Raw genomic sequence first — 24769 nt, 5'->3', positions numbered from 1 at the left:
ATGACCCCAACAGACTCACAAGTGAAGGGTTGCCTCACCTGGAAGGACTGTTTGGGGCCCTGAATGGTGGTAAGAAAGGAGGTATAGGGACAGGTGTAGCACTTACGTTTGCAGGGATAAGTGCCAGGTGGGAGATCTGTGGGGAGGGATGTGTGGACCAGGCAGTCGTGGAGGGAATGATCCCTGCGAAAAGCAGAGAGGGGAAGATATGCTTAGTGGTGGGGTCCTGTTGAAGATGGCGGAAGTTGAGGAGGATAATATGCTGGATTCGGAGGCTGGTGGGGTGGTAGGTGAGGACAAAGGGAAAACAGTCCCTGGTGTGGTGACGGGAGGATGGGGTGAGGGCCGAAGTGCGGGAAATGGAGGAGATGCGGGTGAAGGCATCATTGATGACGGCAGAAAGGAAACTATGATTCTTAAAAAAAGAGGACATTTGAGATATCCTGGAACGGAAAGTCTCAAGTAAATTTGAGGGCTGGGTAAAAGTTAGAGGCAGTCGATGAAATTGACGAGCTCAGCATGGGTGCAGGAAGCAGCACCAATGTAGTCGTCAATGTATCGAAGGAAAAGTTGGGGAGCAGTATCAGTATAGATTTGGAGCATAGACTGTTCCACATAACCCATGAAGAGGCAGGCATTGCTGGGGCCCATGCAAGTGCCCATAGCTACACCCTTGGTCTGAAGAAAGTGGGAAGAGCTGAAAGAGAAGTTATTAAGTGTGAGTACCAGCCCTCAAATTCACTTGGTCCATCTCGGACACTCCTCTCCCCTTTCTCAATCTCTCGGTCTCCATTTCTGGAGACAGACTGTCCACTGACATCTTCTATAAACCCACAGACTCCCATAACTACCTTGATTATACCTCTTCCCACCCTGCCAAATGTAAACATGCTATTCCCTATTCCCAGGTCCTCCGCCCCCACCGCATCTGCTCCCAGGATGAAGCTTTCCATTCCAGGCCATCCCAATTGTCCTCTTTCTTTAAGAATCGTGGTTTCCCTTCTGCCGTCATCAATGATGCCCTCACCCACATCTCCTCCATTTCCCACACTTCGGCCCTCTTTCCGATCGCGTTATTACTTCCACCTTATTTTCAATCATGATCGTGATTATTTTCTTGAACAGAAACACTGTGCATTCAAAGTTGCACCGCTAATTCCTTTCTTTCTTTTTCAATCTTTTTATTGAGTTTCATATATATATAAAAAAACATAACATAATAATGAATAGGTTATGAATACAATAGACTTGAAACTGCATTAGTAATAAGATAACAATATCCTATTAAACATCAACAAAAAAAAAGTACATTAATCAATCAAGTCTATATAATTATATATGAAAAAAAACAAAAATAATCGTCAAAAGAAAAAAAAATTGAAAATATATAAAAAAATATATATATATTGAGGAAAAAAAACACTAAACTAAACTAAACTAACATGGGCAATAATAACAGTTTATATGACAGTGTCAAAGAACTCCGGAACTCCATACCTGAACAAGAATAAGTAGAGAGGAGGTCTGGAAAAGGCCAAATTAATTCATATGGAAATGTCGAATGAACGGTCCCCAAGTTTCTTCAAATTTGATTGATGAGTCAAAAATAGTGCTTCTAATTTTTTCCAAGCTCAAATAAGAAATAGTTTGAGAAAACCACTGAAACGTGGTAGGAGGATTTACTTCTTTCCAGTTTTGTAATATAGACCTTCTGGCCATTAATGTTACAAAAGCAATCATTCGTCTGATTGAAGGGGAAAACTGATTACTATCCTCATTTGGTATACCAAAAATTGCAGTAATAAAATGAGGTTGTAAATCGATATTCCAAATTGAGGAAATGGTAGCAAATATGTCCTTCCAATAGTTATGTAAAGTGGGACATGACCAAAACATATGGGTCAATGAAGCCACTTCTGAATGACATCTGTCACATTGGGGGTTAATATGAGAATAGAATCGAGCAAGCTTATCTTTAGACATATGAGCTCTATGTACAATTTTAAATTGTATTAAAGTATGATTAGCACATATAGAAGAGGAATTAACCATTTGTAAAATTTTTTCCCATTTATCTGTTGATATATTATATCGAAGTTCTTTTTCCCATTCTTGTTTAATTCTATCTGATATTTCTGGTTGTATCTTCATAATCATATTATAAATAAAAGCTACTAATCCCTTCTGACAAGGATTTAAGGTAAAAATCAAATCTGAGAAATCCATTGAAGTTGAATTGGGAAAAGATGGTAGAACTTTATGTAAAAAATTTCTGATTTGTAGATATCTGAAAAAATTAGATTTAGGTAATTTAAATTTGTTGGAAAATTGGTCGAAAGACATCAAAGTACCTTCAAAAAAAATCACGAAAACATTTTATACCGTTCCTTTTCCATATGCTAAAAGCTTGATCTGTCAAGGAAGGTTTGAAAAAAAAATTAAGTAAAATAGGGCTATCAAGAACAAAATTTTTCAGAGTAAAAAATTTCCGAAATTGAAACCAAATTCGTAATGTATGTTTGATAACAAGATTAGATATCTGTTTATTGAATTTAACTAAATCAGCAGGAAGAGAATAGAGAATATCCATTTACCTCATCGCATTCCAAATTTACCCACTGTGGGCACAATGGTGAATCCAAATCTAATTTCCAATACATTAGATTACGAATATTATTCGCCCAATAGTAAAATCTAAAGTTAAGTAAAGCTAAACCACCATCTTTTTTAGATTTTTGTAATTGCCTTTTACTTAACCTGGGGTTTTTATTTTGCCACACAAATGAGGAAATTTTTGAATCAATGTTGTCAAAAAAAGATTTAGGAATAAAAATTGGTAAGGCTTGAAATAAATATAAAAATTTTGGTAAAATCATCATTTTAATAGCATTAATCCGACCAACTAATGATAAGGATAAGGGAGACCATCTTGTAGTAAGTTGTTGAATTAGATGAAGCATAGGTAAAAAATTCAATCTAAATAAATCTTTATATTTCTTGGTAATTTTTATACCTAAATAGATAAAGTTATCAGTAACAACTTTAAATGGTATCCTGTCATTCAATAAAGTTTGCACATTTAAAGGGAATAATTCGCTCTTATCCAAGTTTAATTTATAACCAGAAAAACTACCAAATTCAGCCAACAAGGATAAAACAGCGGGAATAGACCTGTCAGGATCAGAAATATATAACAACAAGTCATCAGCATAAAGTGATAACTTGTATAATTTCTCATTACGGGTAATACCAAAAATATTAGGAGATTCACGAATAGCAATGGCTAAAGGTTCTAATGCGATATTAAATAATAAAGGACTTGAGGGACAACCTTGTCTCGTACCACGAGATAATTGAAAAAAAGAGGATCTATAATTATTTGTAAGAACAGAAGCAACAGGTTTAAAATATATTAATTTAATCCATGATATAAAATTAGGACTAAAATTAAAATTTCTCAATGCATTAAATAAGTATGTCCATTCAACTCTATCAAAAGCTTTTTCAGCATCTAATGAAATAACACATTCTGGGGTTGTGGGTGATAAAGTATAAATTATATTAATCAATTTTCTAACATTAAAAAAGGAATACCGATTCCTAATGAAACCAGTTTGGTCTTCTGAAATAATCTGTGATAATACCTTTTCTAATCTAATGGCTAAAATTTTTGTAAGAATCTTAGAATCTACATTTAATAATGATATAGGGCGATAAGATGCACATAAAGTAGGATCTTTATCTTTTTTAAGAATTAGAGAGATAGTAGCTTCATAGAAAGATTGAGGTAATCTCTTCTTAGCAAATGCATCATTAAAGATTTCACATAACCAAGGGGAAAGCAAAGAAGAAAAAGATTTTAAAAATTCTACAATATAACCATCAGGGCCAGGAGCTTTCCCTGAATTCATTGATGAGATAGCCTCTCCTATTTCGGCCATAGAGATAGGAGCATCGAACAAGCTGCGATCTTCATCTGTCAGTTTAGGAATATTCAAATTGTTAAAAAAATTATCCATCATGGACAGGTCAGCATTAAATTCTGATTGATATAAAGATTCATAAAAATCTTGAAAAGTGTTATTGATTTCTTTATGATCAGTAGTTAGATTACCGTCTTGTTTACGAATTTTAATAATTTGTCGTTAGCTTAATTGATTAGCTAACAGTTTACCAGTTCGATCACTATGAATATAGAATTGAGCCCTGGTCCTAATTAATTGATCTTCAATTGAAGAAGATAATAATAAGCTATGTTCCATTTGAAGCTCAACTCTCTTCTTATAAAGTTCTATGGTAGGAGTCACGGAATAAATCTTATCAATTTCCTTAATTTTATCCACTAATAAAGCAATATCTAAATATCTTTGTTTTCTTTTACCAACGGAATATGAGATAATTTGTCCACGGATAAAAGCCTTAAAAGAGTCTCAAAGTATTCCTCTGTCAATTTCTTCAGTATAGTTTGTTGAGAAAAACAAGTCAATTTGCTGTTTTATGTAGGTGATAAATTCTGGGTCTTGAAGCAAAGTAGCGTTAAGTCTCCAAGATCTAGTATTATTGGAAAAGTCCGAAATCTTAATAGATAACTTCAAAGGTGCATGATCCGAAATAGTAATAGAATCATATTTACAATCAATAACATCCATTAATAACCGATGATCAATAAGAAAATAATCAATTCTAGAATAACTATGATATACATGTGAAAAAAATGAAAATTCTTTATCTTTAGGGTTCAAAAACCACTGCTAATTCCTAATGTCCACTGCACGGAGACATGTTAAATAAAGTCTGGGGTTCCGCTGGGTCCTAAAGACCACCGCACTGATACATGTTAAATAAGGAACGAGCATCCGCGAATTTTGGTATCCGCGGGGGGGGTCCCGGAACCAATCCCCCACAGATAAGGAGGGTCGACTGTACGTGTTGATTTGACCACAGCATTTGCAGTGTACTTTGTGTTTACTAGCAGTTTGAAACTGCTTTGTCATGAAGCTCCAGGCAAAAAGGGTGAGGTAAATTGTTAATTTTATCCATTTCTGACAGATAATTTGATACCTATCAATGAGATGTATTGGAATATTACCCCAGTTAACCACAAAGCCACAGTTTCACTTCATTGCCACAGACCACTGATTCAAGCCACAGATTCATGATACTAATTCACTTTACCATTACTCCATTTAACTCTCACTCATGTATCAATAGAGTATCTACTTAAAATAGCAAACTTCAAAAAGAAAGTCTGATGGCAGTCTTCCAGCTTGTCACAATATACATTAGCTTCACACCTCAAAGTATAATTGCTAATTCTATGTCCTTCTCATTAAAACCAAGCTATCAGCATTAATAGTTCTACAAGGTTCCTGCTTAACAGCAGTTCCCTCAACTTCAGCAGCAAATTTTTTTGAAAATGTTGATCAAATACATACCTTGTTGGAGGTCTATCAAAATCTACATCAAGAAATTTTTCATATGTTCCAACAAAGCTCTCCAGCCAGAGTTTAAGGTAGTCCGGGTCCTTCTGAAAACACAAAAAAATACAGACAGTATAAATTCAAGCTTTTACCATCCTCACTGGAGCAGCCAATACAATAGACCAAGATGAATATATACAGCAAATGTCAGATCTGGTATGAAATCTACATTTCTGGAACTTTTCTTTCCATGTAAATTCACATATTAAAGAAAGAAGATTAGCTTTATTTGTACATCAGAACATCAAAGTTTAAAGTAAATTTATTATCAAAGTCTACACCATATTAAAATTTGAGATTCACCTTCTTGCAGGCAGCCGACAACACAAAGAAACACAATAGAGTCCATGAAAAACCCAACATAACATCCAATGTGTGAAACAAACAACAAATTATGCAAACGATAAAAAAGTAGACAAATACTACAGAGAAAATGAACCAGAGTCCTCAAAATGAGTCCACAGCTGCGGAATCAGTTCAGTGCTGAGGCGAGTGAAGCTGGTCTGGGAGCCTGACTGCTACAGGGCAACAACTACTCCTGAACCTGGCATCTAACACAGAGAAGCTGCAGAAAGTTGTAAACTCAGCAGCTCCATCATGGGCACTAGCCTCCCCAGCACTGAGGATACTTTCAAAAGATGAGGCTTCAAAAAGGTGGTATTCTTCATTAAGGACCCCATCACCCAGGATACTACCCACTTGATGGAGGCAGCAAGAGGAAGACAGGTCAATCCAAGGCAGATGGTGCAGACTTAGGTAGGGGATCCTGGCTGACACAGAGAAATGAGCTGAACACCAGTTCCTCCTCTACCCTCAGCACTTAAATCAGCAAAACATCAATCTGTTTTCCACTCTTGGTTCTGAGCCCCAACACTGCAATCTTGCCTGACATCTGCTCCTGCAGTGACCACTATACCTGAATTCTTGAGAGCTCAGTCTGCCGAATCCTTCAGGAAATGGCAAAAATGACAGATCATCCAGATTGTTCAAATTCAAAAGGAAATTACTGGCTGCAGATAACAGTGATCGTAATCCAGAAGTACATGCAGTACAGTAGATAGTAGTTTTGTGAGCTGCCTGAAAGACATCGCCATATCTCCAGCACCACCTTGGTTAGGATCATAGAACCATATAATGAAATGTATCATTTGCATCTACAACCAATACAGTTTGCAGATGTGCTGGGGCAACCTTTAAGAAAGATATTGATGCAATTACAAAGAAGACATGAAGCAGGTATATTTCATTAGGGGTCTGATGAGATTTGGCATGCCAGGTGGACCGTGGATTCTAACCGATTGCATCACCATCGGGTACGGAGGAGCCACTGCACAGAATCTGAGAAACGGCAGAAAATTGTAAACTCAATCAGCTCCATCATGGACACTAGCCTCCACAGCATTGAGGATACCTTCAAAAGGCAATGCTTCTGAAAGGTGGCTTCATCACTAAATACCCCTATCACCAAGGGGTACAGGAGCCTGAAGACATGCATTCAATGTTTCAGGGACAGCTTCTTTCTCCCACCATCAGATATATCTGAATGGACAATCAACCCATAAACACCTCACTCTTTTCTTCCTTTTTATTTAGCTCTCTTTTTGCAATACTTAATTTAATTTCTTGTACCTCTTATTGTAATTTATAATGTTTTTACTATTTTGTATTGCAATATGCCACAAAACAACTAATTTCATGACATATGCCACTGATATTAAACCTGATTCTGATAAGTGTCGCCAGGCCGCTGGTGCCAACATCACATACTGACTCTAACCCACAATCTTTGGAATGTGGGAGGAAACCAACATAATCACAGGAAGAACATACAAACTCCTTACAGGGAAATGAACCCTGATTTTCTAATCGCTGCCACTGTAAAGCATTACGCTACTGTGCCACATTATGAAGCATTTGATACATTTGTGTAAAATTATCCAAACTTACTAATTATATAAAGTCAGGTGGTAGTTTGACCTGTGAGGAGGATGCAGAGGGGCTTCAGGGATTTTAAGGGTGAGGGAGATCACCATGGAATAGTGTGTAAAGGGAAAGTACATACATGACAGAGGAAGTACAACAAAGTTTCATTCGACCGATTCCCCAGTGGGGAAGAAGTTGTCCTATGCAGAAAGACCAAGCAGACCATACCCACACACTCAGAAATTTAGAGGAATGAAGAAACATATTAAATTCTTAAACGCAGGGTTGATAAGCAATCAGCCATTCCAGACAGAATTAAGACATTTCTTCACCCACAGCTCTGTAAATCTTCGGCGCTTTCTACCCAAGCAGGGGGTGAGGGCTCAAGACAAGGATGAACAGAACTTTGGCCATTAAGGGAACAGAGACATATGGTGTTAGTGCAAGAAAATCAAGTTGAGATGCAAGATTAGGTATGATCATGGAGCAGGCATAAGGAGTAAAATGTCTCTACTTATTGGGAGTATTTGCATACTGATCAAAGGCTGAAATGTCAGCTAAAATTATATGATCTGGACTTTAAAGTGACCACTTGTTTCTTAAACCAATCCTAAAGTCACCGTGCAAATGCATTAAAGGCTGGGAGCATCAGAATTTTGCTATTCATGTGATGCACTGGCAATGTACTTGCCACAACAAAAAGTAAAACTCAGTAAAATTGCAGCATGTGAATGTATAATTATCACTAGAAAGAAACACGTTGCAAAGTTTACTAGAATTATTTTATTCAAAAGCAAATGACTCTCTGATAATCAATAAGGCTTACTTTCATTCTCATTTACAATCTTTCTCACCTCATTCCAAATTTAGAGGCAATGCCCACTAACGTACACCAGGAGTATTAAAATTGTAACCCAATCATTTGAATAAATTATTCAATAAATGTGAATTTGACATGTTATGCTGAGCCACCCTATTATACCATTACTGAGTTAGCACGCTTTTTAAAGATTCCATGGTTTCAGTTAAACTGCTTGCCATTAAACCGTATGGTATGCTCCATTTGGGATTTGGTGAAGGACGTGGGGGGTGGGAGGCGGTTTTTGTTTTTAATCAACAATGTGTTTGTTCTATGAAACTCACTGCCAGAAGGAGGTGATGGAGTTAGAAACAATCACCATGTTCAAAAGACTTAAATAGGGAGGGTACAGGGATATGGACCTACTGGGACTTGTGTTGATAGATATGGTAGGCCGAGGAACCCATTTCCATTCTGTGTCATTCCATGACACAATCCGAAATATTACATCGTGGAAATTAGCACCTTACATCGTTTAGCATCTGCTGTGCTGGTTTCTTGGAAAAAGAACTACTGTATTAATTTTTGCCCTATTGTTGGGTGGCAGAGTGGAGATACGTCTCTACTAAAGGAGGTACAAGGTGCTGCTCCCCTCCGCTGGCCTGCAGGTCACCCTTGGGCAAAGTGTGACACCTACTTAGCCCACCCCTCCCCCCACCAACCAGGGTCACATGAAGCCATGGGATGGTCATATGAGCATTGGTGCACATCACAAGTCCTGGTCATGTGACCACTGACGTCAGGCAGATAATCTCTGAAAAGTATTGATAATGGCTGGGGTCACCTGTCTTGTAAAGACACTGCCCAGAAGGAGGCAATGACAAACCACTTCTGAGGAAAAATTTGTCAAGAACAATCACTGTCGTGGATAAGACTGTGATAGCCTACCTCATACAAGACGGCACATAATAATGATGATGATTGCTTACTTGCTCATTGCCAAGGTATTGATATTTTTGGTTTCATCTTTTACTGAGTAATTTGTATTCACTGATCATAAAAAATCTTGTCCTGAGATGTTGGAATCATATTTCCATAATGGACAAAACTGGGTAAAACTGAATTAGCTACTGATAAATTCCTCTGTTGTTTACAGTGTAATTTGTAAATATTAATCAGTAATTCAACTAAGGAAATAAAGAAACTGTGCCAGCTCACAATTCCACTCATTTTCCTGTAATCTATACCCCATCAACTCCCTCTACATTCCAGCACCTAGCTACACCAGAGGCGATTTACAGTGGCCACTTAACTGACCTAGCAACAGCCTTGGGAAATGGGAGGAAAATGAAGCACCTGGGGGAACCCACGTGATCATAGGGAAAGCAAACTCCACACAGACAGCACTACAGAGCAGAGTTAAGGACAGCTTGAGCTACGAGGCAAAAACTGTATTAACTGTGTTGCAGTGCCAGTGCCCTACCATGCTTTTTTTTTGTATATAAACATACACATCCAGTAAGCAGCGCGGCACATGGCAGCAGCGGCCTTTTGGATCTGGTGCTACTTTAATTTAGTTTTTTTTTTAATTTAATTTTAAGGCACAATTAGGGTTTAGGGCAATGGATAACAGAGTGACTATCTACCATCGCCAGTTACTGCTACAATACAGAGATCGCCCAAAAACAAACCTTCGTGAAAATTTGCCGGTTAGATTGCGCAACCTCAGCTTGCTGAGGGAATCGGGCCTGCAGTCCTCAGAGTCGCTTGATGCCGGTGGCCGGAGGTGGGGACTGTGTGCGAGGAAGCGGAAGTGAGGCGAGTGGGCAGGAGTCCGTGCCAGGAAAAAAGCAAGCCCTAGCCAGCTGGCTCTCCCATCCATTCTGCTCTCCAATGGACATTAAATTGGACTACATCTGTGGCATCAAAATACTCGGCAGGAATACAGAAAAGGACGAAATCCCCGGACGCCGCCATTCAGTTGTTTATTTATGTAACAGATTTTCCCCCAAGCCATCGGACTACCAACCTACTGCCCTCTGCTGTGCTTATTGTCTTGTTTATTGTTTAATGTAATGCCTGCACTGTTCTGTGTACCTTATGCAGTCCAGTGTAGATCTGTAGTCTAGAGTAGTTTTTGTGTTGGTTTACGTAGTTCAGTGTAGTTTTTGTATTGTTCATGTAGCACCATGGTCCTGAAAAACATTGTCTCGTTTTTACTGTGTACTGTACCAGCAGTTATGGTCGAAATGACAATAAAAAGTGACTTGACTTGACTTGATACACACATTATCCACAACGTAGTGTTGCAATATGTCCAAAATATTGCAGTAGTTGCTATTGCTCAACGAGTTAAAGCTATTCGCAGTCATAGCTCATAAAAGTATGTTTTGGTCCATGTGGTGACATCATGGTGGAAAATCTGGCAAATACATTCTCTCATTTGCAAACATACACAAAGGTTTCATTCACACTGTAGATTCAGTTTGCCAAAGTCACAACCCCACCATTCCATCACCCCCCACCCTCAACACCCATTATCATTTTATGAAACTGAAGGAACATTAGTTCATTCAAAAATCAATTATAAATAAACCAACTACAGAAACAATTTTGCAAACTGTGGCTTATTTCAACTTGAAAGAATTAGAAACCATTCTTTCCTACACACTATCCAAACATAGAAATGTCAGGGGTTCATGGTAACCATCTGGGGCATACACATCACTTAAAACACAAAGCAATAAAGTTAATTACTGTTAGCAAAATTACTATTTTCCATGGGTGAAACTGCAGTCATGACATGGCAAATCAGCCACTTTGCTGTCACTGATATTGTGGAGGCAGAATTCCACATGCTTGCTTTGTGAATAAAATGGCAGAATATTAAGCATGGTTACTGTGAAATTGATGACACAAGCTGGTGAGGTAATAATTAAAAATAATTATAGAAGTGATAGAAACTAATTATAGAATAACAGCAATATTCAAAGGCAACTACTTAATACAAAGGAACATTCATCAAAGATCACTTTGGTTATAACGTTTTGCATTTAAGTAGTGCCTTTCATGAAAGTCCCTCATGCACTTTTAAACTTAAAGTACTGTAAAATGCCAATTGTTAAGGACCTTTGCACTTCAGTGGTGCTAGACTAACAGATTTTCTGAACTACTGAATCATAGTACACCCATTCCATTTCTGGAATAACAACAACCGAAAAGACTCACGGTAAGCACTCTTTATCTTGTTATTTCATACTCATTATTTATTGCAATTTATTTATATTTGCATTTGCACAGTTTGTTGTTCATTGATCCTGTTTAACAGTTACTGTTCTATAGATTCGCTGAGTGTGCTCGCAGGAAAAAGAACCTCAGGATTGACATGCATGAACTCTGATAATAAATTTTACTTTGATTGCTACTCCTTTTAATATTCAAATATATTTTTTCATTTACTTTCACATCTTTCGTAGCAGCATAATAAATTTTTCAGCAAACCCGGTAACTTTAAAGTGACTGGAAAATATATTAACACTTTGGCTCCAAATTCCAACCACTAGCCTTACACATTTCTGATCTGTTGTTCCAGACCCCAATATCAGCAGCACAGCTCTCCCACAGAGCCTGCCTGCTTCTGGCCACATATCCTGCTTTCACTCTGGAATCAGCATTCACAGCCTGGAGTAGTGAGTGAACCATCAGGATTTCCAAACAATCTGATGTTAGACTATTGGGAGTCATCAAAACAAAAAATAGCAATGTGATAATGGTCAGACAACAGGGCGAGTAATGTTGGGATTGGGAAATGACACAAGCTAAAATAGTTCACATTCTCTTTAAAGGGAAAATATAATTTAAATTTACTTGATTGAGCACTTTGTTATTTACATAATTTATTACAGGTTATATGCAACTACATGAATGGCACAAGTTATCACGCCACCATGTCATCCCGAGTTCCTGTGTTTTTCTTTCGATTTGATTCTGGAGTTACAAAACATAAACAGTTGCATACAGTTTATTATCAAATACCAGGAAAATAAGAACATAAGAAATAGGAGCAGAAGTAGGCCATCCGGCCCATCCAGTCTGCCCTGTCATTCAATAAGATCATGGCTGATCTGTCCGTAAACACAGCTCCATCTACCTGCTTTTTCCCCTTAACCCTTAATTCCCTTACTATGTAAAAGCCTATCTAACTGAATCTTAAATATATTTAGTGAAGAAGCCTCAACCCTGGGCAGAGAATTCCACAGATTCACCTCTCTCTGGGAAAAAGAGTTTCTCCTCATCTCTGTCCTAAATCTTCTCCCCTGCATCTTGAGGCAATGTCCCCTAGTTCTAGTCTCACCTACCAATGGAAACAACTTTCCTACTTCTATCTTATCTCTCTCTTTCAAAATTTTTGCATGTTTCTATAAGATCCCTTCTCATTCTTCTGAATTCCGGAGAGCATAGTCCCAGGTGACTCAATCTCTCCTCATAGGTTAACCCCTTCATCCCTGGAATCAACCTGATTAACCTCCTCTGCACTGCCTCCAAAGCCAGTATATCCTTCTTCAAGTATGGAGACCAGAATTGCACACAGTACTCCAGGTGCAGCCTCACCAGTACCCTGTATATTTACAGCATAACCTCCCTGCTCTTGACTTCAATCCTTCCAGCAATGAAGGCCAACATTCCATTTATAACCTGTTGTACCTGCAAGCCAACATTTTTCGATTCATGATCAAGCACTACTCTCAAGTCCCTCTGCACAACACCATTTAAATAATACTCTGCTCTTCTATTATTCCTTCCAAAGTGGATGATCTCACATTTACCAATGTTGTATCCCATCTGCCAGACCTTGGCCCACTCACTTACCTATCTATATCCCTCTGTAGACTCTCCACATCCTCTGTACAATTTGCTTTTCCACTCAGTTTAGTGTCATCAGCAAATTTTGCTATGCCACACTCAGTCCCCTCCCCCAAATTATCAATGTAAATGGTAAACAACTGCAGGCCCAGTACCGACCCCTATGGCACCCCACTCACCACTGACTGCCAACTGGAGAAACACCCACTTCACCAACTCTCTGCCTTCTATCGGTTAACCAATCCACTATCCATGCCAATACACTTCCTCTGACTCCATGCATCCGTATCTTATTTATAAGTCTCTTGTGTGGCACCTTATCAAACGCCTTCTGGAAATCCAGGTACAGGTTTCCCCCGCTATCTGAAGGTAAAGCGTTCCTATGAAACCATTTGTAAGTCAAAATGTCATAAAGCAAAGAAGCAATTACCATTAATTTATATGGGAAAAATTTTTTTGAGCGTTCCACACCCAAAAAATACCAAATCATACCAAATAACACATAAAACCTAAAATAACACTAACATATAGTAAAAGGAGGAATGATATATATACAGCCTATATAAAGTAGAAATATTGTGTAGAAATACAGTATAGTTTTACTTATCAAAATCGGGAAGACAGCAAGCCAAAATCAAATTGGAGAGGGAAAAAAATGAGCACATACACGCCTACACATGTTCACGCATGTGCACACAACTGCCTGCACAAGGCTTCACGGTCATGGTAGTCTTTCTCAGGTTAAACGCATGTATAAAGCAGGCATCTTTTTTTCGCCAAAGCAAAAATCCTCTTTGGTTAGCGGAAACAGGTACTAATGTGGGTCTTTCGTAACAGCGAGCGTTCGAGAAACGGGGTCCACCTGTATATGACATCCACCTGTTCCTCTCTATCCACTGCACTCTTTATGTCCTCAAAGGACTCCAGTAAGTTTGTCAAACAGGATCTGCCCTTTCTGAATCCATGCTGCGTCTGTCTAATGGAACCACTCCTTTCTAAATATTTCGCTATTCTTGCATAGCTTCTGAAAGCAATGCCTGGTTGTATCTGAGTAATGGACAATATTACATGAACGGGAAGCTGATTGTGGACTTCAGAAAGGCTAAGATGAGGGAACACAAACCAATCCTCAGAGGGATCAGAAGTAAGGAGAGTGAGCAATGTCAAAGTTACTGGGTGTCAACATCTCTGAAGTTCCCAACATATCAATGCAGCCATAAAGCAGGCAAGACAGCTGGCTACATTTCATCAGGAGTTTGAGGAGATTTGGTTTCTCACCTAAAACACTCAAAAACCTCTACAGATGTACTGTGAAGAGCATTCTGACTGGCTGCATCACCGTCTGGAATGGGGTGTAGGGTGCTACTTTTGAAGGACCTTGACCACAAGTCAGTAAAAGATTTACTGACACTTTAAAAGCAAGTGGAATGTCAAGAATTTCTATATAAAACTTATCAACTCCCTAATATTTAAAAACTTTTCTTAATATACTTGGGCAGTTTGCTAGTTGGTGCTACAACTTCCAATTCCTTGCTAGTGCCTAGATGTAAATAAAGTTGTCCAAACTGTGAGCAGTAAATGGATAGTAACCATTAATCAGCACCCAGTCTCACAGCCTTTCCTTTTCATCCGTTGATTTATCCATTGAATAATTAATTTATTATTTAATATCGATTTTGAAAGCCATGAGTTTTTCTTCATATTGGCTGATAAAATTTGGTAAAAATCTCGGCAGATTAAACTGGAAAAGTTCAACAAAAAGATCTGCTTCTGTACTTAGATTTAAGCCTCCTCTGGGATTCAAACAATGAAAATAAAGTACATGATGTAACCTATAACTGGCTTTTAGTTATAAAACTACTTCAATTCTGTGTGAAACAATTCATTAAAAATTATGGCAGTCGGGTGGTATGATTGTATTCGCCTTCATAAGGGATTTCTTCCAGTTACAACATTTTATCCTCTTTAAAACAAACCCCAAGAACAATAAAATAGCCAATATTTGCAACATTGTTTCTCCTTGCAGTTTTTTCCCTACTATTTCGACTCCATCCGGCTTTGTAGATACGACTCATTTTGGTACATTTCGACTCCATCCGGCTTTGTAGATACGACTCATTTTGGTACATGTCAGGAAACCTAGCATTGACCTCCCTTTTCATACTAACTCTTGATGGAACTGATAGCAAAGTACAATGTGCAGTGCTCTATTTCTGATCATTAATTAAAGTAAAACTTCACATTCCTCTTGCTTCTCTTTACGTCCATGACTGTTATGAAGCAAATTAAGGAGAAAGCTTTATCTCCATGTTGCCACTCGTCTCAGTCAGAACTTTCAAGATTTTTGCGTCTTGGACACAAAGGTCTAGCACAGCAGGTCAGAGAGGACTGCTGGTTTACGTTTTAATCATTTTTTCAGATGAAAGGGCAATGCCGAGGCCGTGTTGGCCTTCTGGGTGTGGGCGTAAAACACTTAAATATAAACAGTCATTTATGTTTATTGAAGGACTAAGTCTCAATATTACATTGGTTTGTGGAATCTCACTGTATACAGAGAGGCTACCAACTAAATTATTTCATTGTTGAAAAATGCTCAGAAGCATCTTGAAATCATTAAGCATGTCCCTCTTTACATAATCAGACTTTGCAATTAAACAGCCTCACCCTTTGAATGTAACTCTACTTTGCCACTGAACAATTTGTTGCCAAATTTCTTTCAAACAAAAGTATGCTATCATCTTCAAGAGTCTTTAAGAGTCTACAATATTAATCATATACAAGTCCAAACTAGGCATGAACAGGTGGCTTCCTTCTGTAAAAGGCATAAGCAAACCGGTTAGTTTTTAACCTGACTGCTTCAGGGCCATTTTATTTTCTGTAGGCTTTTTTATTTCTTTATTTTGCTTAAAAGCAACACTTATAGCAGGCACTTCAAAGTTTGCAAGTACCACCACCAGTGTTATCACCACCAAATCTTCACAAGTCCATTGTCAGGACATGCAAACTAAATCCGCTTTTGGCCAACAGCCTGAGAATCAAGGCTCTAATTATATTTAAAGGCGCAAATGGCAAGGCCTATACAAAATCTCTTTGATGTACCCTGAAGAAGTTTAAACTATCTGTATGCCGGAAGTTCGGTGAGACCCTCTCTCACTGATCCTCCTCTGTGATCGCAGCTGCTCTCCGACTCTTCAACCATATTTGCTATTCCAATGGCCAGGTAACCCATCAAATACTATAGTCCCAAAATATACAGTCTACACTGATTTTTGGCATGGTGAAGATTTCCATAACAAAAGGAATACTGCAATGATGTTCTCAAAGCATCCTGAAAATAGATAACATTCTCATGTACTTCAAGGAATTCTTGACACATGAATCTGGTACTACTTAAATATTGAAGTGACTACTACCAGGAGCAGGAAAAGAGTGAAAGACAGGATCTTATTCCCAACTTTAGTGAAGTTTGTGTACTTACCATCAATTACTGAGAATGCGCATCCTTGACCAAAAGAGAATATCAAGGAAGATGATGAAAATTGTGGTTTGTTCAATTGTTGATGCAAGATGAATAATGACAGAACAGGAAACACTAATAGTTCCACTCTAAAAAATAAACTTGGAAAAATAATAAGCCAAAACAATGTAGAATTGCTCACTTGAGAACTTAAAAACAAAGCACAAATCAAATCTGAAGATATAGTGGTCAAAACATTTGTTAAGATTAAGAGTGGCAACTGCATTGTATGAAATAAATTCCTGAAGTACAAGGAATTATACATGACATACACTCCGAGGGATATTGTGCATAATTTCCAATTGAAATTTTCAAAATTTCAAAGGCAGTTTACCAAACAGATTTTTGTAATGGTTCACCTAAATTATAATATATCCCTTCCTTCCACTCACTGCAACCTATCTGACCCAAACACTAATGTAATTGATTAGACAAGATATAGATCATTTTAAAGTTAAAGGTCCAAAGTAAAATTTATTATCACTGTACATACATGTCACAACATACAACCCTGAGATTCTTTATCTGTGGGCATATTTAATATCTGTTGAACAGTAACTGTTAACAGTGCCAATGCAGATATAAATAAATAGCAATAAATAATAAGATGAAATAAGATAATATCCATCAATATAACAAAATCCTTAAATGAATGTAGCTATCCCACTCTTGATCCTAGTCGTGAGTCCTGAGGACTTGTACCTTCCACTTGACAGCAGCAGCCAGAAAACAGTATGGGCTGGGTGGTGAGGATCTTTGATGATGGATGCTGCTTTTCTACACAACTTTTCATGTAAATGTTCTCAGTGCTTGGGTAGTTTCTGGAAATTTTAATAGTAACATTCATGCACAAAGGCTGTACCCAAGATAAGATGCTCTAAATTAATTATGAAAAGGTATTTTATCAACTTGGTTAGAAGTGTAAAGAATTAGCTCAAAATCTTTTAAAAAATCAACAGACGACAGGTAGTCCCCGAGTTACGAACGTCCAACTTATGGACAACTCGTACTTACAAATCAAGGAAGGAGAACGCCGTCCACCATTTTAAGTTGGATCTCGATGCCATCCGCCATTATAAGTCGTTGCCGTTGACACTGTGTTGTGTTTAACTTTATATTTGGCTTAAATTTTTCTTAGTAAGATTCATCCTGACCCCCCCCCCCCCCCACCGTTCCGGTCGGCTGGTGGTGCAGTGAGATCAGCGCGGGGCTAGAGAACTGAGGTTCCCGAGTTCCATTTGGTGACAGATCGCTCTCGTGCTGGGTTGATGTCGATCCAGTGACTCCCGTACCATCCGTGCCGGGTTGATGTCGAGCTCACAACTCAACCTCGTAAAAAAAAGACTGCCACCTCCAGTTCAAATTCCCACGCAGAATATTGTGGAGGATCAAATACCCAAACCCAGCACAGCCCCCACTTGTCCCATTTAACGTCCCAGTGCGGTGCCTTAGGACCCAGCGGAGCTTGGCACCCGCTGCCCGCAGTGTTTCTGTTCCACTGACGGGAAGCGATCACGAGTGAAAATAAAGTGGAAGTAATAAAGTGATCGGAAAGAGGTGAAAGGCCATTGATCATTTGAAAAGTGTTAGGCTACAATCGGTCAACGATTGGAACAATTTTAAATGATAATGGATAGTGAGAATAATGGAGGGAGGGAGAAAACAGAGAACTATCGTCCTGTCAGCCTAACATCAGTAGTGGGGAAGATGCTGGAGTCCATTATTAAAGATGAAATAGTGGCATATCTAGATAGCAGTGATAGGATTGGGCCGAGCCAGCATGGATTTACCAAGGGCAAATCATGCTTGACTAATCTATTGCTTTTCGAGGATGTAACCAGGAAGTTAGACAAGGGAGATCCAGTGGATGTAGTGCACCTCAATTTTCAGAAGGCATTTGATAAGATCCCACATAGGAGATTGGTGGGTAAAATCAAAGCTCATGGCATTGGGGGGGCGGGGGGGAGAAGATAATCACATGGATAGAAAACTGGTTGGCAGATAAAAAGCAAAGGGTAACGGTGAATGGGTGTTTCTCGGAATGGCAGGTGGTGACTAGTGGGGTGCCACAGGGATCGTTATTGGGACTACAGCTGTTTACGATTTACATCAATGATTTAGATGAAGGCATTGAGAATGACATCAGCAAGTTTGCTGATGAATCTAAGCTGGGTGGCAGTGTGACATGTGATGAGGATGTTAGGAGAATTCAGGGTGACTTGGATAGGCTGGGTGAGCGGGCAGATACTTGGCAGATGACGTTTAATGTGAATAAGTGTGAGGTTATCCACTTTGGGAGTAAGAACAGGAAGGCAGATTATTATCTAAACGGTGTAGGGTTAGGTAAGGGAGAAATACAAAGTCCTTGTTCATCAGTCACTGAAGGTGAATGAGCAAGTGCAGCAGGCAGCGAAGAAGGCTAATGGAATGTTGGCCTTTATTACAAAGGGAATTGAGTACAAGAGCAGGGAAATCCTTTTGCATTTGTACAGGGCCCTGGTGAGACCACACCTGGAATATTGTGTACAGTTTTGGTCTCCAGGGTTAAGGAAGGACATCCTGGCTGTAGAGGAAGTGCAGCGTAGATTCACGAGGTTAATTCCTGGGATGTCCGGACTTTCTTACGCAGAGAGGTTAGAGAGACTGAGCTTGTACACACTGGAATTAAGGAGATTGAGAGGGGATCTGATTGCAACATATAAAATTATTAAGGGATTGGACAAGATAGAGGCAGGAAATATGTTCCAGATGCTGAGGGAGTCCAGTACCAGAGGGCATGGTTTGAGAATAAGGGGTAGGTCTTTTAGGACAGAGTTAAGGAAAAACTTCTTCTCCCAAAGAGTTGTGGGGGTCTGGAATGCATTGCCTCGGAAGGCTGTAGAGGCCAATTCTCTGGATGCTTTCAAGAAGGAGCTAGATAGGTATCTTACGGATTGGGGAATCAAGGGATATGGGGACAAGGCAGGAACAGGGTATTAATAGTAGATGATCAGCCATGATCTCAGAATGGCAGTGCAGGCTCGAAGGGCCGAATGGTCTACTTCTGCACCTATTGTCTATAATACCGGATGTACTTGTTCCGACGCGTACAAATCTGACTTAAAGACGGACTCAAGAATGGAACTCGTACGTAACCCAGGGACTGCCTGTAATTATGTGCAGCAATATATCTGTTTTCTTCTGCTTATGTGCAGCAACTTACTTACAATTTAATTTTCATCTAAATTATTTGATAGGTATATAAATACAATTGGTCCAAGAGCACACTTGCTATTCTTTGATTGTCCATATGAAGAATTTAAATAACATCAAAATACTGTAAGAAACTACCACAATTGGTAGTCCTTGATGGGCAAAATGAACAAACCTGTTGTCAATTTGACACTGTCAATCTTCACAAGGAGAAGACACTATACTAGAAGCATATATCAACTCATACTCAAAATAGAAACAAAGGCAAGAATTGCCAAAATCTGGAGCTGCTTGCTGACTAATATTGAAGAATTTTAAGATGTCAGATTATTAGCACTACTGATACTTCAATATATTTCCTTTGCTAAAAATGGGAGCTGGGGATTAATCAAATATTACTGCTAGATCGGCTTTACATTCCAAAGAATTAAGACAGCAAAGAAAAATTTAGAAATGTTAGAGGATAGGTAGTGAGTCAGCAACAGTAGTGTAATGCAAATCACTCTGAGCTTCACAAGAGAATTAAAAGACGAAGGGATGCAGAGAAATGGGGAGGAGTCAATGGAATCCCACCCAGAATAAAGGAGCAAAGAAATCTAGCCAGGGAAGCTTGCAGACTCAATATCGCACTAGTCCAAGGATTGGCAGTTTGATTTTTAAGTTGCATTAAAAAGTCTTCACTTTTATTTCTTCATATAGGTTGAGTGAACTCAGCCCTTTTAACCTTGGAGTGATGGAGGATGAGAGGTGACCCGATTGAGGTGTATAAGATGATGAGAGGCATTGATCATGTGGATAGTCAGAGGCTTTTTCCCAGGGCTGAAGTGGCTAGCACAAGCGGGAGTAGTTTTAAGGTGCTTGGAAGTAGGTACAGAGGAGATGTCACTGGTAAGTTTTCTACGTAGAGAGTGGTGAGTGCATGGAAAGGGCTGCTGGCAGTGGCGGTGGTGGTGGAGGCAGAAACGATAAGATCTTTTAAGAGACTCCTGGATAGGTACATAGAGCTTAGAAAAATAGTGGGCTAGGGGTAAGCCTAGGTAGTTCTAAGGCAAGGACATATTCGGCACAGCTTTGTGGGCTGAAGGGCCTGTATAGTGCTGTAGGTTTGCTATGTTTGTAGATAAGAGATAAAAGATAAAGATTAGCTTTATTTGTCACATACACATTTGAACATACAGTGAAATGCATTGTTTACACCAAATGAAATTGTGCTGGGCAGCCCACAGCTGTTACTATGCTTCCAATGCCAACATAGATGCCCACAACTCACTAACCCTAACCATACATCTTTGGAATGTGAGGGAAAACCAGAGCACTCGGAGGAAACCCACGTGATCATGAGGAAATCGTACAAACTCCTTATGGACAGGAGCAGTGATTGAACCTCAACTGGTGATTGCTGACACTAGAATAGCATTATGCTAACCACCACACATGCCGTACTGTGCATTAGAAAAGTTTTATAAGAAAGAACATCGAATATCTTAGAAATACAATCTGAACGAAGATGTTGTGAAATGTAATTAGTTTGATTGCAAAAAGGAAAAAAGCAGAGCACTCAATGGGCCGAATGGATTGATTCTGTTCCTGTCTTACTTTGCAACTTTTTTCTTAATAAATTAAAAATAGCAATACGATAATAGATTATAAGCAAAATATTAACAACTTAAGATCTATCCTATATTGCACAAACACATTCCAGAGCACTGTTTGCTCTCTTTAAATGCAAAATATTTGGCAGCATCACCGACATTGTTCTCCTCTTTCAGCACAACTTCCTCATAACTAGCTAATGATTCTAGCAAACAAAATAGAATACACATTCATAAATGGCCATGCAATTCAGAACATTCAGATCAGGAAGTTTGCAGCAGGTCAGAAAATTAATTTCACTCGAGTCCAGTCAAACTTGACTCACATTTGAAAGGCATCCTTTGGTTGAGCTGAATGGAAAGAGTTTGAGGACTGAGTGATTTGGGAGGGGTTCGGGGACAGCAAAGGGGTGTGGCTTAATATTTCTTTGTTGCAGAGTCTTTAGTTATGGATTAGTAATATGCTGGCAATGGAGGAAGTAGTAACAGTATGTACAGATTTCATATGTTAGTAAGTAACAGACCAAACACAAGTTGAGATCCATGCATTTTAGTAGCAGTCATTACTAAGGTGAAAAGCTGAACGTTTTTAATTAGGTCTTGTCTTCAATTTGCAAGCTTTAACCCCTTTACTTTCAAATTTTTAGCACCAGCCAAGAGTTAACCCTTAGGCCTGCTTACTATTAGATCCTCGAGGCAAGTGCCTCAAATCATCTGTAATACATGACAGTAACAATAGCAACCACAGATATCATTCAGAGCTTCGCTTGATGTAATCACAAGCTGACACAGCAGATAAAAAGATTATATTGGACTTAATGTTATTTACATGAACATAAGACCAACATTACTGGATGATCCACTTTCCTTTCACATCTCAATGACATGCAGGTTTGTTGGTTAGTTGATCACTGTAATTCATACCTGTCATGCGGGTGTGTGATGGGTGGAACTGAATGGGATTGACAAGAATGTGAGGACAGTAAAGCAGAATTCGCACAGAATTTGTGCATAAAAAGATTCCGAGTCTGCACTAACCACTCAGCAAGTCAGAGTCTGTGTCTGTGCAGCTTGACTATGGATATTTTGACGTCACATATAATTGTAATTCTGTCGTCAATGAACCAAAATCCCAGAAATTCCTACACAAGTTTAGAAAAATATCTGTGTTTGTCCTGCACCACCAACCCTCACCAACTAGAAAAAAAAATGCCAGCCATGAAAGTGATGAAAACTAAAAACCATTTTAATACAACACACAAAATGCTGGAGAAACTCAGCATCTTGTGGGTGTTCAAACAACAACACACACACAAAATGCTGGTGGAACACAGCAGGTCAGGCAGCATCTATAGGGAGAAGCGCTGTCGACATTTCAGGCCGAGACGAAACGTCGACAGTGCTTCTCCCTATAGATGCTACCTGGCCTGCTGTGTTCCACCAGCATTTTGTGTGTGCTGTTGTTTGAATTTCCAGCAGCTGCAGATTTCCTCATGTTTGATCTTGTGGGTGTTACATGGATTTCCAGCATCTGCAGATTTTCTCTTGTTTGTGATCTGATTAGCTATTTTTAATGCTTAATTTTGTGATTCTCACAGATCTGTATAACCACACGATTTATCAGAATTTCCAAAAATAACCTATTGAAAGAACTCCATGCATCAAGTAGTAGTTGTGGGCAGAAAGGAATTGCTGAGGTTTTGGATCAAAACCCTGTATCAGGACCAAATCAGCAGGTTGAAGAAACCATGCCAGGATGAGAAAACGTTCATGTGCAGTCAATAATACAAGTTAGTGACAGAAAAAGTTGGCTAATTTTCTCAGAAAACAACTGTCATAGTTCAGATACACAAGGTTCAGTTGTTGTTCAGACCAATCATCAGAATGGGGAAGAAATGCAACCTACGTGACTGACCATGAAATTATTGTTGGAATCTCAGAAACTGCTAATCTCTTAAAATCTTCACCACAACAGTCTCTAGAGTTTACAGGGAATGGTGCGGAAAAAAAAAACATCCAGTGAGCAGCAATTCTGTGGGCAAAATTGCCTTGTTAATGAGAGAGGTCAGAGGAGAATGGCCAGAGTGGTTCAAGCTGACAGGAAGGCAACAGTAATTTAAATAACCACATATTGCATCAGTGGTGTGCAGAGGAGTTACTCTGATTATACAGCACGTCAAACCTTGAAGTGAATGGGCTACAGTAGCCAAAGACCACACAAGTTCTACTTCCTGTAAATAATCTTTACATTAAATATCACCAAAGCATTATTTGCACAATAATGCTTCATTTCAGCCAAACTTAGGAAACCCTTTCCGAACCCAGAAAGTACGGAACCGAGACAAGAGACTGCAGATGCTAGAATCTCAGAGCAAAATGACAAGATGCTGGAGTCAGGAAGCATTGTAGAGCGAAATGGACATCAATGCTATGGGTCGAGACCTTTCATCTGGACTGAAAGACAGAGGGAGACAGCCAGTGTATAGAAGTGGGTGAAGCAACAGCTGACAAGTGATAAGGGGTGACAGACAGATGGAGCCAGAAGAACAGAAATAGCAACAGAGGCTGTGAGGTGATAGTTGAAGACAAAAAAGGGCTGCAAAAGATTGAATCTGATAGGAAAGAAACATGAAACATGGAATCTAATCAGGGAGACGGGGTAGATAGATAGGAGGATAGTGGGAGAGGACCCAGTGGAAGGAATGTGTGGCAATGGACAAATGGAATGGGTGGAGGAGATTAAAAAACAGAGTCATGGGAGGTATTGGGGCTAGGTGTCAGAGGAACTTGGAAGATCAGGAGGAGAAAGAAAGCTGACAGAGGGGAAACAGTTTTTGGCTTCAGTGTTCATGCCATTGAATTGTAGACTACCCAGGTAGAATAAGAGGTGCTATTCTTGACAGTGGAGGCCAAGGGAAGCCACTGCGTGGGAATAGACAGGGGGAATTACATTGGCTAGTAAATAGGAGCACCAGAAGGTCAGGGCACATGAAGCACCAGTGCTCAGCAAAGCACCTGGTCTGCACTTGGTTTCACTGACACAGGAGACCACACCAAAGGCATTGGATGTGACAAGGTTGGAGAAAATGCATGTGCATGCCTGCTTCATCTGAAAGGAAATCCTGAAATCAGCAGTCTCTTAAGTTTTAAACTGATAACATACTGTATGTAATTCAGTCAACGCTTGCTTCTGTGCAGCATATCCAGTTTACTGTGGGTACAAAATCTCTCTCCCTTTCCCCCTACCCATCATCTTGATGAAATGAATCTGTTGGAGCTCTGTTAATGTTATAACCTTTGGACAGAGACGAGAAGAAGTTTAGAAGTTTCTTATTTACAATTCAGAAAATAACTCAAAACAAGTATTTTATTTTACTGCACTCTTGATGAGATCAATAAAGTT

The 24769-nt window shown here is 39.1% G+C and overlaps 1 protein-coding gene across 3 annotated transcripts in view; it reads right to left on the bottom strand.

Annotated features, from left to right (window-relative positions):
- nbeal1 (neurobeachin-like 1) overlaps positions 1-24769 on the bottom strand; it is a 284052-nt gene that overhangs the window by 205205 nt on the left and 54078 nt on the right. For all 3 annotated transcript variants that reach the window (XM_059967252.1, XM_059967253.1, XM_059967254.1), the window contains exon 2: positions 5436-5527. In XM_059967252.1, the coding sequence (XP_059823235.1) occupies positions 5436-5527 (92 nt within the window). The remainder of the gene's footprint in view (positions 1-5435; positions 5528-24769) is intronic.

Source organism: Hypanus sabinus, chromosome 4, assembly GCF_030144855.1.
Source record: "Hypanus sabinus isolate sHypSab1 chromosome 4, sHypSab1.hap1, whole genome shotgun sequence".
NCBI lineage: Eukaryota > Metazoa > Chordata > Chondrichthyes > Myliobatiformes > Dasyatidae > Hypanus > Hypanus sabinus.
The sequence above is the reverse complement of the archived record's forward strand: the minus strand, read 5'-3'. Positions and strand labels throughout refer to the sequence as shown.